Source organism: Schistocerca piceifrons, chromosome 1 (assembly GCF_021461385.2).
Source record: "Schistocerca piceifrons isolate TAMUIC-IGC-003096 chromosome 1, iqSchPice1.1, whole genome shotgun sequence".
NCBI classification, from domain to species: domain Eukaryota; kingdom Metazoa; phylum Arthropoda; class Insecta; order Orthoptera; family Acrididae; genus Schistocerca; species Schistocerca piceifrons.
In genome coordinates this window covers 1,125,646,038-1,125,664,131 of record NC_060138.1, presented here as the reverse complement: position 1 = coordinate 1,125,664,131, position 18,094 = coordinate 1,125,646,038, and the positions used below count along the sequence as shown (strand labels likewise).

At 39.9% G+C, this 18,094-nt stretch overlaps 1 protein-coding gene across 1 annotated transcript in view; it reads right to left on the bottom strand.

Annotated features, from left to right (window-relative positions):
• The window catches only part of LOC124778217 (aldehyde dehydrogenase-like), a 99,922-nt gene that overhangs the window by 17,133 nt on the left and 64,695 nt on the right, over positions 1-18,094 (bottom strand). Inside the window, exons 5-9 of the mRNA XM_047253629.1 lie at positions 11,793-11,958; positions 9,346-9,536; positions 9,152-9,265; positions 4,258-4,360; positions 1,266-1,450 (exon numbers count right to left, since the gene is read on the bottom strand). Coding sequence (XP_047109585.1) covers positions 1,266-1,450; positions 4,258-4,360; positions 9,152-9,265; positions 9,346-9,536; positions 11,793-11,958 — 759 coding nt within the window. The remainder of the gene's footprint in view (positions 1-1,265; positions 1,451-4,257; positions 4,361-9,151; positions 9,266-9,345; positions 9,537-11,792; positions 11,959-18,094) is intronic.

Sequence of the window (18,094 nt, the reverse complement as noted above, 5' to 3'; positions counted from 1 at the left end):
GTTTTGCAGCAATCTTTAAACACTCTTAATATGTAACAGTACTTGCTTAATTTTTTGTTAAGAATTTCTACATGTTTTTCCCATCTTCGATGCTCATCCACCCGTAATCCTAAAAATTTTATATGATTCTTTTGCTGAATTTGGCTATTCAATAATTTGAATTTTACATTGGTCCTAGTTTTGTTCCTTATATGGTTGAAGTTCATCCATACAGTTTTCTTGTCATTGACAACTAGACAGTTACCTTTAAACCATTTTTCTGCCACTTCTGCTGTTTTGTTGATTTTTTGGAGCATCTCATAATCATTCTTCCCTTTTATAAAGAAGCTGGTATCATCAGCAAATAATATGGTATCAGCTGTTGATAACTGTTGAGGTAGGTTATTAATAAAAATCAAGAATAACAATGGTCCCAATAGCGAGCCCTGAGGCACGCCATAATTAACTTTTTTATATTCATAATGGTACATATTTCAATCCTGAGAAATTTGTACTCTTTGTTTCCTATCAGTTAAATATGACTTGAACCACTTGTAGGAAATACCACGGACACCATAATTATACAATTTTAACAGCAGTTGATTATGATTTATAAGAACAAACGCTTTGGAAAGATCCCGAAACAACCCACAGATCAGTGATTATCTGGTATATTCTTGCAAAGTTTTTGAAGACAGTATGTCTTGTTTTTTATGGAAGGACGTAGTATCAACATGTTGGAGCATATTATTATGATACTATCATTATTGACTTGAAAGGGGAAGTTGTGTTCCATAGCCAGCAAGATCACTGGATCACTCCTATAATTTTTTCACCCTACCCTGATACATGAAATCGTTTGTAAATGAAACCCCTGTAGAAAATGTATTGACAGTGGTTGTTGTTGTCCTAGCTACCTGCTTTATTGGACAATGGACAGTAGGGTCATTTGAGAGAAAGGGACAAATTTTGCGTGTCATGCATTCAGACTGGCAGTCATCAGCCTGGCTAGCTGCTATGAGTTTAAATTGTTGTCATAAGGTGTACGCTGTTTATGTCAATAAAAGCTAAATATTTGTTTCCAGTCATTACTTCTCATGTAGTACTCAGTTTACAATCCTCAGTCACTGCTATAGTTTTGCCCCTGAAGTTTTGAGACACCCTGTATATAGGAAAGGATGAGCTGTATGATTTAAATCACCACACAGAAACAGCTGGATGTTTTACTGTATCTATGACAAATTACAAATGCTTAATTGATATTTTATTATAATATTATAGTTTACCTGTGGTCCATGCTGCACACTATTATCAAATGGATCACCAATTTTTCTAGCCTCTGCTTTAATTTTTGATTTTTGTACAAATTCATCATACAACTTTTCATGAACGTAAGTTCTTGAACCAGCACAGCAAATCTGCCCTTGATGCATGAATATTCCATCATGAGCTATCTGCACAGCTTCATCAACTGTAACAAAATTTGATGTATATTAACTACATTTTCCAAAATATTTTTCTTGTGAAAGAAGTAATTTCAGAAACAGAAGTTCCTAGGGTGTCATTGAGGTCATTGGAAGCTACAGGACTTTGTTTTAAATTAATAAAGAATAATGTAGTAGATTTTTCATGTCTCTTGTTACTTATTATTTTAACACAACAGTCAGTCAAAATTTTCTGACCCGCTCCTTGATAGTGTGTCGGTCCAGCTTCAGAATGCAATACAGCAGCAATTCTGCATGGCATGGATTTGACAAATAGATGGTAGTTTTCCAGAGGTATGTGGCACAAGTTCCTGTATATTAAGGGCTGAACTGAAACTGGCAGAATAAAACTGTGTGTCAGACAGAGGCTTCAGCTCAGGACCTTTGCCTTACATAGGTAAGTGCTCTGCTGACTAAGCTACCCAAGCATGTCTTGTGACCCATACTCACAACTTCACTTCCACCAGTACCTGCTGTGAGGACAGGTCTTGAGTCATGCTTGGCTAGCTCAGCCAGTAGGACACTTACTCATGTAAAGCAAAGATCCCAAGTTCGAGTCTCAGTCCGGAACACAGATTTAATCTGCCAGAAAATTTCATATCAGTGCACACTCCGCTACCAAATGAAAATATCATTCTAAGGACTGAAGGTTTGGGGGCACAGTGCTGTCACCTGATGTGTCCCAGATGTGTTCTATTGGGTTCAGATCAGTTAACACTGGTGACCAAGATATCAACTTGAGTTCATTATCGAGCTCCTCAAAACAATGTAGCATGATTCCGGTCTTGTGACACAGACGATTATCCTGTGGGAAGATCCCATTGCCAATGTAGAAGACATCAAGCATGATGGGATGCAGGTGGTCTGCAATAATATTCATGCAATCCACAGCTTCCATGGTGCCTTTAATTACTTACACAGGTCCTATGGAAGCCCAGGTGAATGTTCCCAAGGCATAATACTGCCCTCCATAGCGTGACACATGTTTTGAACATCTGTTCAACTGGATGACGATGTTCCCAGAAAAGACAATCGACCTGATGTGACAAGAAATGTGATTCACCTGACCAACTGAAACTTTTCCATTGATCCACTGTTCAATCTCAGTGATCCTGTGGCCAGTGCAATCATAACTGACGATGTCGTTGACTCAGTGTGATGTTCAATAGTGTGCAATGATCAGTGTGCTCTGAAACACATGTGCCTGTTCGGGCACTGTATTCTGTTATCACCGTCCGGAGTGGCCGTGCGGTTCTGGGCGCTACAGTCTGGAGCCGAGCAACCGCTACGGTCGCAGGTTCGAATCCTGCCTCGGGCATGGATGTGTGTGATGTCCTTAGGTTAGTTAGGTTTAATTAGTTCTAAGTTCTAGGCGACTGATGACCTCTGAAGTTAAGTCGCATAGTGCTCAGAGCCATTTTTTTATTCTGTTATCAGATTTGCCTCAGATCACCACTTATCCTGTTTTACAGAGCAGGCAACCTCTAGTCTCCACTTTCTGTGGTAAGACACATTCAGTTTTGTGGTGTGCAGCAGTCATGTTTTGGCTCATTAATGTGCATGGAACATTAAGCCATGAGCAATTTAATTTGAGATAAATGGGTGAGGAATAGTCAATATTCTGGGATGTGACAGAAATGATCATTCAAAGCAAAGAAGTCTAGTAAATAAGGCCTCTAAAATGCATGCCTGAAGAATTATATGAGCACTTCATCTCTGATACTATGAAACAAATGTCTTCTACTGTAAGATCTATGCTTTCTGTATTTTGAGAGGTGGTAATATGGACCAAAACAAGAAAAAGAGTCTATCAAACATGGTCTATGAAGTGTATACCTGAAGAGCTATGAGCACTTGGTCATCTTTGCCACTGTAAAAAAAACATCTCTTCTACTGAACAAGTGCTCATAGTCCTTAAGGTATATATTTTAGAGCCCATGTTTACTGGAATTTTTTGCTTCAAATGATCATTCCTGTCATGTCCCTGAATACTGATCATTCCTCCGTGGGTACCCTGTATATTGGTTGAAGAGAGAGTGCTGTCATCACAGCAAATGTACCAGTTCAGCAAGTCACATACATGGGATAACACTAGAACTGCTGGCTGTCAGCATGACAGTGCAATATGAAAGAGACCCATGATACCAGAGCATCTGACAATCATTAGAAGTTGAATGTCCAAAACATGAGACAATCCTTTTCCAAGGTCATGTAGGCACTGGACTTTCAGTGTGACATGAGTGCATGACGGGTTACTTGATTCAGAGAAAATCACTGTAGCTGAGTCAAATGTCCTGCACAGCAGTGTGTGGTGTATTGCTGTAAAGATTCTGCATCCAAACAAATACGTTTGCCTTGAATCCCAAGGCTGTGTGGCTGAGCTGTCTATTTTTCACCGTCCCCCTCACAACTCTGTTACTTGTGCATGATGCTTCAGCAGTAATCCTTGTTTTGCATATTATCCCATCTTCCAGCTTTAAGCTCTCCGGTTTTTAAATCTTGCCCAGTGCAGAGCCTACCAATCAGTGTTTCCTTCTCATTCAGCCTGGTAAGTCTCCCCTGACCCGGGTTTCTGGGTGACTTTTCTGAAATCTGCCCCTTTTCCTAAACCTCTCCAGTCCTTTTTCTTCAGTCCTCTTTCTTCCCCTTCAACCCTTCTGCCAGAAGAAGAAGCCACTGTCTCCAAAAGCTTGCAACCTTCTTTTTATATGTGTGTCCTCATGCTTGGTGAGTATATTCTTTAACTATCCAATTACATTATAATGTCAAATAAGTATCAAGATTTTTTACTTACCATCAGCGTCATCAAGAACAATAAGTGGGCTCTTCCCTCCAAGCTCAAGCGAGACTTTTTTCAAATTAGATTTTGCGGCAGTTTCCATAATTATTTTCCCAACCTACAATGCAAAAATATTACATTTTTCTTTAATGAGAGATTTAATAAAATGTTATGTCATGCAGAATAATTTTCTGTGGCAATTTCACTCTTAGACGCAAAGTATTGTTTCCAGAGAAATATGCACTGAGAATAATATTTGTTTTCTATCCTCAAACTTCGTGTAGCCATCTGTTTAAGAAGTTTGGCAACTGTTTAAGAAGTTCGGCATACTAACAACAACATCACAATACATTTCTTCTTTTATAACTTTTGTTGTGGAGAATCAGGCACAATTTGTAACTAATAGTGGCATTAATAATTATAACACTAGGAACAAAAATAGCCCCTATGATCCACAACTTAACCTTACTCTAGCACAGAAAGGAGCAAGCTATGCAGCTATAAAAATATTTGATCATCTGCCTGTGAATTAACAGGTGATGGCAGATAATAAAAGTTTCATAACCAAATGATTAAGATTATAAATATGTCTAAAAACCAAGATGATGTGACTTACCAAACGAAAGCGCTGGCATGTCGATAGACACACAAATAAACACAAACATACACACAAAATTTTGTGTGTATGTTTGTGCGTGTGTTTGTTTGTGTGTTTGTTTGTGTGTCTATCGACATGCCAGCGCTTTCGTTTGGTAAGTCACATCATCTTGGTTTTTAGATATATTTTTCCCATGTGGAATGTTTCCCTCTATTAATTCAGATTATAAATATGGTTATGAAATGACCAGTATGTTGTAATGTTTTCACAACAAAAGATTTATCTTCTTTATAGATCTACTGACCCCCCCCCCCCCCCCCCTCCTCCTCATTGATTCTGATACCTTGAATTTTTTAGAGGAAGTCTCTTCATAATAAACAGTACCTTTCTGATGGCTTCTCCCATTGCAGTTGTTGAAGATTTCTGCAATTTTTTTGTGCTGACAAAACAAGCCCACAATTAAGTGTGCTGTTTTTCATTAAAATTTCTCTATCTCTTCTTCAGCTCAACTTGTTTGAGGTCCTAGACTGCTGAATATCACTCAATAATTAATACAAACAGAGTATTTCAAGGAATCTACATCATGAGTGAGTTACACTTTTATGAATATGTTGTGCATGAAACATCTTCATCTGGAAGACACAGAAAGTGAGTAGATACACACAAAGGATACAAGGAAGCACTATAGTAGTGTAGGCATAATAGAAGGGGCTTTCAATAGGTGATGCAACATAGCTTTTTCCTCAGCCAATTTCAGTTAAAAATGTGGAATTTGTTGTGAGACATTGTGGAATATTTCTGTTTCAGCCCCTATAGTTTCATGAAGTTTCTGTTTATGGCAGTGCTGTATGTAGCCTTCAAACTGGTATCTGCAATGTTAGTGCATTCCAAGCAGATAGCTGCCATTGAGTTTCTTTTGGTGGAAAACCAGAGTACTGCAGATATTCATAGGTGCCTGCAGAATTTCTTTGGAGATGTAGCAGTGAACAAAAGCATGGTGAATCATTGGGAGAAGCATGTGTCATCATCACAACAAGATCGCACATATATGTTTGGTCTGCAAATATGATCTCCTGCATGCCAGCCGGCTGCTCACAGCTGTGACTCCTGCTATGTAGGACTGTGCAGACACTCTCATTTGAGACGGTCAGTGGATTACAGTCAAACACCTTGCTGCATGACTGGGCATCTCTGTTGGTAGTGCTAACACACTCATCCACCAGTTGGAGTGCTCCAGCCCACAGCCTCAGTCTCGCACCTTCTGACTTCCATCTGTTTGGCCCAATGAAGAATGCAGTCAATGGGAGGTAGTAAATGAATCAGCTTTGATTCCATCAGGAACCATTGCGCACAGCGACTGTAGACTATAAGGAAGGAGAGGCACAGGTTACTGTGGAGGGTGTGGGCTTTGTGTCTATCTTGGGTACAATAATGCTTTCACTATTCTGTTAATAGTAGGTTATTTTCCTACTTTCTTATTCATTATTAAACCTGCTCCTGCATTACTCCTATTTGATTTTGTATTTCTAACCCTTGATAGTGTATCCATTCCCTTCCTCCCTTGAATTGGTTTTGTAATTGTTCAGTGTGTTTAGATGAATTTCCTAAGAGACGGAAGTATGCAGAAGCAACTCTAATTTATTGAAGTTGAGCTAAGCAAATGACCTGTAATTATAGACCCATCTCCCTCCTCTCAAATTAAGCTTAAACCAGAGTACTGAACCACTTATCTTATTCAATTTGAATTCCACAAATTATTCTCTAAAGGGAAAGCAGTTACAATATGATGCCAAAATTTCGAATTTTGTACAACAAACAATGAAAGTAACTCTTTTAGCATTTTCTATGTAGATCATAAAATTCTACTACAAATAAATAAATAATTATGGTTTTAAAGGCATCTCCTTTCCCTATGTGGAGTCTTCTTTCAATAATACAAAAGTGAGGATCAAGTTAACAAATAATGCCCCTTGGCCAAAACAAAATTTGGGATGAGGAAACACTAAATGTTGGGTACCATAAGATTCACTAGTTGACCCACTCATGGACTTAACGTACATAAATGATTTATACAAAGATCAATGTAGGACTCTTCAAAACTATGATGTTTGTTGATGATAAAGTCTATTAATAAAGTGGTCAAATACAAGACGAAGTTAGGAAAATTGTGAAACATGCTTACAAAATTATTTGCAGCAAATAGCTTAAGTCAAGTCTTAATCCTTTCAGAAACTCCTTATGAAATTATCCACCAATGAAAATCAGGTACAGTTACCGTAGGTCCAGTTCAGTTTGCACACACTGCAATAAACTCCGTCTGTGGAATTTCTAGGCACCCAGTTCTAGAGTTTGTGTGATTTAGTAATCTTTTTGAGTGTGCCAATTCCTCACTCCTCCTTTAGTTGAGTAGTTGACTGTCCTCGCTCATTTTTTGACTGTTACAATTCCTGAAATCCTTTGTTCTCAAGAACACATGATTGAAAGGGTTAGCAAATATGTTCAGCTCCAAATGTGCCTAACTACTACTCATCGTTTTCCCTGTACACCTGATTGGTGGCCTTTCTTATATCAGTTTTTGTGTTATTCACATTAGTGTCGACTATCAAACTAAATTTACACTGAGGTGACAAAAGTAATAGGATACCTTCTAATATCTTAAGATATTCTTTTGGAAAACATGGAAAACCTAGAATCCTCAGGGAATTAAAGTTTACCTGGAAAAATTAGGGAAATCTCAGGGAATTTTAGGAATATCATAAAATCTCTGGGAATTGTTTTTAATAAAGTACTGTAATTTAATTTTATTGAGTTTTATAAATCAAAAAGTTTAAAGTATTTGGTGTTTTGGAGTGTTATTTATATGAAAATTATTCCATATAAATTATCAGTGCGTAATAACTGTGGTCAAACTACTGCTTATAGCTAGCATATCTCAGCTGAGAGAAAAGAACAGTTAAAAAGTTATTGCAAGATGCTCCCCCCCCCCCCCCCCCCCCTCCCTTCTTCGTTCACTGTTAATTTATCAGGAAATCCTTGTGATAACACTGTGTTCCCCACCTGGAATTCTCAGGGAATTTCTTTTTCAAGTTTGAGTTGAGTAGCCTCCCTGATCTTTTCTGAGGACCTTTTGCCCGACGCAGTGCAGCAGCTCAATGTGGCATGGACTCAACAAGTCATTGGAAGTCCCCTGCAGTAATTTTGAGCCATGCTGCTTCTATAGCCGTGCATAATTAAGGAAGGTTTGCTTGTGCAGGATTTTGCACACCAACTGCCCCATGTCAGGCAATCTGGGTTGTCAAATGATTTGCTTGAATTGTCCAGAAAGTTCTTTAAACCTTTCGTGAACAGTTGTGGCCTGGTGATATGACACACTGACTTTCATAAAAATTTCGTCATTATTTGAGAACATGAAGTCCATGAATGGCTGCCAATTATTCTCTAAGTAGGCAAACATAACTATTTCCAGTCAATGATCAATTCAGTTGGACCAGAGGACCCAGTCCCTTCCATTTAAACATAGCCCACTTCATTATAGAGCTACCAACAGCTTGCCCAGTACCTTGTTGACAACATGAGTTCATGGCTTCATCGGGTCTGTGCCACACTCAAACCCTGCCATCAGCTCTTATCAACTGAAATGAGGACTCATCTGACCAGGCCACGGTTTTCCAGTCATCTAGAGTCCAATCGATTCAGTTAAGAGCTCAAGGCGCTTCAGGCGATGTCATGCTGTTAGCAAAGGCACTCACATCAGTCACCTGCTGCCATAGCCCATTAATGCCAAATTTCACTGCACTGTCCGAGTGGACACGTTCATCATACATTTCACATTGACTTCTGCAGTTATTTTACACGATGTTACTTATCTTTTAGCACTGACAACTCTATGCAAATGCTGCTGCTCTCTGTTGTTAAGTGAAGGCCATCAGCCACAGCATTGTCTGTGGTGAGAGGTAAATGCCAGAAAGTTGATATTCTTAGCATGCTTTTGACACTGCTAATCTCAGAAAATTGAATTTCCTAATGATTTCCGAAATGGGCTGACCCATTTGTCTAGGTGCAACTACTATTCTGCAAGCAAATCTGTTAATTCCAGTTGTGTGGCCATAATCACAAAGGACACCTTTTCACATGAAGCAGCTGAGTACAAATGACAGCTCTACCAATGCATTGCCCTTTTATACCTTGCATATGTGACACTACGGCCATCTGTATATGTGCATGTTGCCATCCCATGATTTGCCACCTCAGTGTATTAATGCATTTAAACACTCAAAGTCATTGTGGATCTGAATTTATTGATGTTCTTACCTGTGTAGAACCTGTGAAAGCAACTTTAGCTATGTCTGGGTGAGAAGAAACAGCTGCTCCAGCAGTGGGTCCATAACCAGGTACGACATTAATAACACCATTAGGAAATCCAGCCTAGAAACACATTATTTATTGAAAGCATAATTTTACAGTAAACTTTAGTTGTAGTGTGACCCATATAATAAATGAATTACCTCTTTTGTAAGAGCAGCCAAATACAATATGCAGAGAGGAGTCTGCTCTGCAGGCTTTAATACAATTGTACATCCAGTGGCAAGTGCAGGGCCCCATTTCAGTGCTGTCAGTGTCAGTGGAAAGTTCCATGGGACAATTTGCCCCACTACACCAATTGGTTCCTTTCGTGTATATGTAAAGAATGGACCATCTGCAATCAACCATAAACTTACAGATATAAGTCATAACTTACATCTTCAAGACGGCACCATCTTGAAACATGTAAAAAAAATATGGAAATAACATTCACATACACAAAAAAATATGCTTACTTTTAACTTACATAAAGCACTTACATTACGTGTGCTACTGTTCTAATTTTTGCCAGTCACTATCTCCTTAATCATTTGTGCTCCTGAATCATACCATGTGTATGCTGCTTTTATTTATTTAATTTTTCTTTGGCAGCTAACAACCACTTAGCCAATGTATGGCTTGAAAGTAAAATACAAGCAACTCAAACTCATTCATAATACACAAGATTTTTGGGTCATGTCATACTTGCCCCAGTTACAAAAGCACACTTATCTTGGTATTCCACAAGATACCTCCACAGACACTGTGACAACTGGGTGAGTATTTGCTGTTTAATCTGATTCCAGGGCAGTATCATAGTACACTCCTCAGTATTTAAGGGAGGTATCTCTTTTTTTATATACTTGGATTTTCAACACACCCTTCCTAATATATTTTAAGTAATAAATCCATAGAGCACTTGCCCACGAAAGGCAAAGGTCCCGAGTTCGAGTCTCGGTCCGGCACACAGTTTTAATCTGCCAGGAAGTTTCATATCAGCGCACACTCCGCTGCAGAGTGAAAATCTCATTCTGGAAACATCCCCTAGGCTGTGGCTAATCCATGTCTTCACAATATCCTTTCTTTCAGGAGTACTAGTTCTGCAAGATTCGCAGGAGAGCTTCTGTAAAGTTTGGAAGGTAGGAGACGAGGTTCTGGCAGAGGTAAAGCTGTGAGGATGGGGCGTAAGTCGTGGTTGGGTAGCTCAGTTGGTAGAGCACTTGCCCGCGAAAGGCAAGGGTCCCGAGTTTGAGTCTCGGTCCAACACACAGTTTTAATCTGCCAGGAAGTTTCACTCCGCTGCAGAGTGAAAATCTTATTCTGGAATAAATCCATAATCCATCACAGCACTGTTAAAACAGATGTACAGCTGCAGTAACTCACAATTATCTTCTTTTGTTCCACTAACTATGATGTAACATTAGATTAAGAGTGATCACTCAGAACTTTCATTTCTTTTGTTATGTTACAGTAAGAACTATTTTTGATAGTTAATTTATGTTCCAAATTATTGGATATATTGTGTCAATATGTTTCCCAGAGTGAAAATCTTATTCTGGAATAAATCCATAATCCATCACAGCACTGTTAAAACAGATGTACAGCTGCAGTAACTCACAATTATCTTCTTTTGTTCCACTAACTATGATGTAACATTAGATTAAGAGTGATCACTCAGAACTTTCATTTCTTTTGTTATGTTACAGTAAGAACTATTTTTGATAGTTAATTTATATTCCAAATTATTGGATATATTGTGTCAATATGTTTCCCAGATAGGCTCTGTCTTTCTCTTCTGTTTTCATGAAAATGACTACCTATAATTGTGAGGAGCATCATGAAGCTACTATTTCCACTTTGGGGTAAATCACAATTTCACTCTTTATTCTTAAAGCATTATTTACCATTTAGCAGGGATGCTGAACTGCCGATAGGCACAATAAAAAGACTCTCGGAAAGTGAGCTTTTGGTCAACAAGACTTTTGTCAGAAGTAGACAGCACACACACACACACACACACACACACACACACACACACACACACACACACACATATTCATGCACACACAGCTCACACATGCATGACCATGGTCTCTGGCTGTTGAGGCCAGACTGCAAGTAGTGGTGCATGGTGGGAGAAGCAACTGGATAGGGCTAAGGAGAAGGCTTGGATTGGGAGGGATATCAGTGTAGTGGGTGGGGGATGGTATAAAGAGCTGCTTGTGGAAGAATAGAGGGGGAGAGGTGGAGACACGTTATGCAGCTAGGTGCAATCAATCAGGAGTGTCGGAGGAACGGGGAGGGGGGGGGGGGGGGTAGCAGAATAGGAGAGAAGTAAAAAGTCTGTGGGACGCATTGGTGGAATAGAGAGCTGTGTAATGCTGGAATGGGGAGAGGGAAGGGGCTAGATGGATAAGGACAATGACTTAACAAAGGTTGACGCAGTAGGATTACGGGAATGTAGGACATATTGCAGGGAGAGTTCCCACCTGCACAATTCAGAAAAGCTGGTGTTGGTGTGAAGATTCCAGATTGCACTGGCTTGCTACATTTCATCCTGGATTCTCCATTATTTGATAAAGCATTATTTAAATTAATATGACAAACTTACCAGCAGGAATTGTTTTCCCAGTGATTTTGTCACACCATCCAGAGAAGTAGCGCAGCGTGTTTGCAGTATGAACAGCCTCATAGCAGGCGCCATAATAAAGCTTACCTCCCTCTGCTGTTAGTAAATTCCCAAGCTGCTGTGCATCTCTTTCTATTAGGTCAGCTAACTGCAACAGAATACAAACAGTAATGAAGTTCTTACAGTTGTGAACATCACTATTCCATATTGCACAATTGATTAATTTTTATTTCATCCCATTTGATTACATTATATACACAGAGTGTTTATTGTAATGTAGGATGAGTCAGCTTCAGGTAATATCTTAAAATAATTATGCTGCCATATTGGAAAACAAGAGAAGATTAATTACAGGGCACACAAATGTGGTTCTTTTTTTTTTTCTTTTTTTTTTCAAATTTGTTAGTTAAAGCTTCACTGTTTCCAACAATATTGCTTTTGATTCATTTAGAACATTTTAATATTTGAAATATCATAACATACAAATGACAACAGGACAACAGTCAACATTTAAATGCCAATTTAAAAATGTTTTAATCGAACTAGTCCTCCATAAAGAAAATAAACAAGAGTAAAAATGCACATGGTTCAAAATTCTAAGTTTTCTGACATTTTCAAATTTAGTGTCATGTTTTCCAGTCTTGATTGGGTATTTTAAACAGCAACTCACAGATCCTCTTCCTACTGCAGTTGAGACCAATGTTTCATCTTGACTAATGGCTTTGTGGGAAATACTGACCACACAAATAAGTTGATTGAAGCCTAATAACATGTCCGCCACCCTCCTTACTAAATTGGGATATTCATTCTGAGTCTGTACCCAAAAATTTTCAAGAGGCATGTAATTAAGTACAGTTTAGGGCAATAATGAAATAATGTGTAAGCTTTCACAACTCTCCATTTTGCATTTTTGTACAAGTGGGTGTTTTTGTGCTTTTCCATTTTTGTTTTGGACAAATGTACAAGATCCCTAACAAATTTACTCCAGGCAGAAAATCAGATATTCTTATGCTGCATCCACTCAACTTGTGCCGTCTGTACACTTCCCTTTTTAAATGTTTGCTTGTTGTCACACTTATTTTAATTTGTCACTCTCTCAGTCAAAGGATCTGTTCTTGGAGGCTCTACTTTCTTTGTGGCTAACTTTTCCTGGTAATTTATTTTTCTTATCCCAGAATGAGATTTTTACTCTGCAGCGGAGTGTGTGCTGATATGAAACTTCTTGGGAGATTAAAGCTGTGTGCCGGACCGAGACTCGAACGCAGCGGAGTGTGTGCTGATATGAAACTTCTTGGGATATTAAAGCTGTGTGCCAGACTGAGACTCGAACTGGGGACCTTTGGCTTTCATGGGCAAGTGCTCTACTGACTGAGCTACCCAAGCATGCCTCACAACCCATCCTTACAGCTTTATTTTTCTGTTAGCATATAAAATAGATTCAACAAGTTCGTGTTACACTGCACATGAAAGCTGATTCTCGCATAATGAACAACCAACTCCAAATACTACGTGCCATTTGTGGAAATGATTAAACTCAAGTAGTAATGTCAATGAACATGGTCATTTGACTAGAATACAAATGAGGTGCTGGGAACATTAAGGGTTTAAAGCACACTACAGTCAATGCCAAATTTAAGTGATCATCAGAGAAACCAGTGATACAGCTTTTTATGAATTTTCTTATATACAACGTGGGCCTGCAGTACAGATAAACTTGACTCACCTTAAGATCAACAGATTTCAGAAGCATGAATACATGCTACAATCTCACAATCGATGGTGATGTGCTTTAATCCGTTACGATTCTCAGCGCCTCAATTGGATTACTGTATGATAAAATTCGTAACTTAACATATTACGACTCATTCAGAAACCCACAATAGTTTTACTGTCAGTACAACTCTGAGATATACTGATGTCTTATCTAATTTTAATACAGTATATAGTGAGTGAATTAGAATATCTGAGGAGTGTACTATCATCCAGCAGGATTTATGCCAAGCGAACGGGAATAAAAGTCTGCCACAGTGTGCTACCACCTGGTGGCACTGACGTAAATTTCTAGTTGAGTGGTAAGTGCTAGCTGTGCACATCATGACCTGTGCATGTTATTTATCAAATTTGTATGTATTTGGCCTGTAAGGCAACTACAGCACATGAGTTGCACATGCGCAAAAGCTACTTGAAAAGTGCACAACGAAGGTGTGCTTGTGACCCTGAGGACAAATTTCAGAGTCTAGAGGAGCAGTAGTGCATTAGATTTGAGTGCCATATGTTTCAGATTACAGCACCTATGTTACTATGTTACCTTTAACAGCATTCAAAGAAAAATAACCATTAAATCCGCAAGGTGTTGGAAGTTAGGATGTTCAAGTGCTATTGTGCTCTTAGGCAGCAGCTGCCACTGAACGTTCCAGACAACAGTGACCACCACCAGTATATTCCTAGCGCAATATTCTGCGAACAGCCACTAGCAGCTGACGTGATCAGAGAAGTTCCATACACTCATGAGAGTGATGCCACTAACTCACACCATGAGGCTGCTGACCTTTGGCAAGCCATGACAATTGCACCCACAGCAAACAATAATATCCTGGACACAAGTGGGCAAAAGTGATTGTGACTGTAACAATTCCATGCTCGCTCTGGCGACCGGACACAAATCTGCTCCACACCATGCAACCACCCGAATGCAACATGCAATCCATATTGCAGCACACAAAAATGCAGCCGCAGTTCAGGCACATGTGGGCCAAACTAGTTTTTCCCTAGCTATAAGTGACAGTAAGACAATAATAGATTCTATGTGCTGCTAAATAACTCAACAAGCCAATTCTTTCTGACTGACAACAGCTCCAAAGCGAGCGTCAGCTCCAAGGAGTACCCTCCTGCTGAGCTTACTACCTGGCCTACAGCTATGCATCACAAGTGAATCTCCTATTTGAGTTTGCAGAACTGTCACATGCATCATAGACCTTGGCCAGTATGAAAAATTTCCATGGCCCTTTCTGGTCACTGATACTTGGTTCTAATTTTTCTGTCACTCTCATCTCTCTCCAGATTTGGCATCAGCAATCCATATGCAAAGTAGTTGCAGAGTTTACCACTTTATATACAGCTGCATTGGCTGGACAGTAGTCCGTGCACATCTTGCTGCTTGACCCACATGAACGAGACAGCAGTGTCGGCAACGGGCATACACATATTGCCAAAACAGTATGCACTGCCTGTTCCACCACAGACACGAATCAGTATGATGAACTTTTCTGGCAGTGCACATGCTTCCTCCATGTGTGTGACTGCCCCTGCCCCTCAGGATTTGTGTGAGCCAGTTAAAGGCAGAGGTATTTGACATGAAACTGTGCATAAAAGCTATCCCACTGGCACTGAACTAGCCATGATTACATTAGGATCATTGACCGATGGGTTCCTCATCATGACAGCTCCTAAGACACAACAACTGCATCTAAGCATGTAAGGAGAGCCTGATGTCTTTGCATCCACTACCCTGTCACTTCCACAGTCCAGCATTCCACTGCCAAAGCTTTGCAATCCCGACACAGGCCAACAATCCAAATACAGCCACCCCTACCTCTGCCAATATCACTTGCATAGAGATGGAGTGAAGATCAGAGCATCACAGTCTTTCTCGTCTCTCTTGCCAAGAAACAACACAATCGTGCTCTGCATAACAGTCAGCCTCAGCGCTGTTGGTCATTAGCACCTTCACAAAGGTGATGCCAGCAGCTACGACTTCCAACAACATCCTCCCGAGTGTTCCGCTCTCCTGGAGGTGTGGAGATGGGGCTCCAATGGGGACCTCATCACTGACGATGCAAGTGCAAGATAATAAGATTCTTTGCCGGAGGTTGACCCTCCTGCAGTGAGAGTACCTTTGACATTAGCAGTTTGCTGTATGCTGTTGCATCATGTACACATATCTCCTACATCTACATCTACATCCATAATCCACAAGCCACCTGACGGTGTGTGGTGGTGGGTACCCTGAGTACCTCTATCGGTTCTCCCTTCTATTCCAGTCTCGTATTGTTCGTGGAAAGAATGATTGTTGGTATGCTTCTGTGTGGGCTCTAATCTCTCTGATTTTATCCTCATGGTCTCTTCGCGAGATATACGTAGGAGGGAGCAATATACTGCTTGACTTTTCGGTGAAGGTATGTTCTTGAAACATTAACAAAAGCCTGTACCGAGCTACTGAGCATCTCTCCTGCAGAGTCTTCCACTGGAGTTTATCTATCATCTCCGTAACGCTTTCGCGATTGCTAAATGATCCTGTAGCGAAGCTCACGCTGCTCTCCGTTGGATCTTCTCTATCTCTTCTATCAACCCTATCTGGTACAGATCCCACACTGCTGAGCAGTATTCAAGCAGTGGGCGAACAAGCATACTGTAACCTACTTCCGTTGTTTTCGGATTGCATTTCCTTAGGATTCTTCCAATGAATCTAGTATGGCATCTGCTTTACTGACGATCAACTATATATGATCATTCCATTTTAAATCACTCCTAATGCCTACTCCCAGATAATTTATGGAATTAACTGCTTCCAGTTGCTGACCTGCTATTTTGTAGCTAAATGATGAGGGATCTATCTTTCTGTGCATTCGCAGCACTTTACACTTGTCTACATTGAGATTCAATTGCCATTCCCTGCACCATGCGTCAATTCGCTGCAGATCCTCCTGCATTTCAGTACAATTTTCCATTATTACAAGCTCTTGATACACCACAGCATCATCTGCAAAAAGCCTCAGTGAACTTCCGATGTCATCCACAAGGTCATTTATGTATATTGTGAATAGTAACGGTCCTATGACACTCCCCTGCGGCACACCTGAAATCACTCTTACTTCGGAAGACTTCTCTCCATTGAGAATGACATGCTGCGTTCTGTTATCTAGGAACTCTTCAATCCAATCACACAATTGGTCTGATAGTCCATATGCCCTTACTTTGTTCATTAAACGACTGTGGAGAACTGTATGAAACGCCTTGCAGAAGTCAAGAAAAACGGCATCTACCTGTGAACCCGTGTCTATGGCCCTCTGAGTCTCGTGGACGAATAGCGCGAGTTGGGTTTCACACGACCGTCATTTTGAAACCCATGCTGATTCCTACAGAGTAGATTTGTAATCTCCAGAAAAGTCATTATACTCGAACATAATACGTGTTCCAAAATTCTACAACTGATCCACATTAGAGATATAGGTCTATAGTTCCGCACATCTGTTCGACGTCTCTTCTTGAAAATGGGGATGACCTGTGCCCTTTTCCAATCATTTGGAACACTACGCTCTTCTAGAGACCTACGGTACACCGCTGCAAGAAGGGGGGCAAGTTTCTTCACGTACTCTGTGTAAAATTGAACTGGTATCCTATCAGGTCCAGCAGCCTTTCCTCTTTTGAGTGATTTTAATTGTTTCTCTATCCCTCTATCGTCTATTTCTATATATACCATTTTGTCATCTGTGTGACAATCTAGAGAAGGAATTACAGTGCAGTCTTCCTCTGTGAAACAGCTTTGGAAAAAGATATTTAGTATTTCGGTCTTTAGTCTGTCATTCTCTGTTTCAGTACCATTTTGGTCACAGAGTGTCTGGACATTTTGTTTTGATCCACCTACCGCTTTGATAAGACCAAAATTTCTTAGGATTTTCTGCCAAGTCAGTACATAGAACTTTACTTTCGAATTCATTGAATGCCTATGCATAGCCCTCCTCACACTACATTTCTCTTTGTGTAATTTTTGTTTGTCTGCAAGGCTTTGGCTTTATGATCGCTGATTCCCTGTTCTGCGTTAACTGTTTCAAATAGTTCGGGTCTGTTTGTCACCAGAAGGGCTAATATGTTATCGCCACGAGTCAGTTCTCTGTTTAACTGCTCAAGGTAGTTTTCAGATAAAGCACTTAAAAAAATTTCACTCGATTCTTTATCCCTGCCACCCGTTATGAATGTTTGAGTCTCCCAGTCTATATCCGGCAAATTAAAATCTCCACCCAGAACTATAACATGGTGGGGAAATCTACTCGAAATATTTTCCAAATTATCTTGTTGTACACATATCTCCACATGAAACAATGAAGTTTGTGTGAGTTCCATTAATCTGCTCTCCTACTTGCTCTGAACCCTAACTATCTTCCTCATTGTTTTTCCCCTCGCCCTTGCAGCAAATGGGCGAGGGGACTCTGAATGACCTACCATTCCTTCCTAAGCTTAGGCAACCAATCCCGCTTTCCTCCATAAGGAAGAACCTAATAATTCAA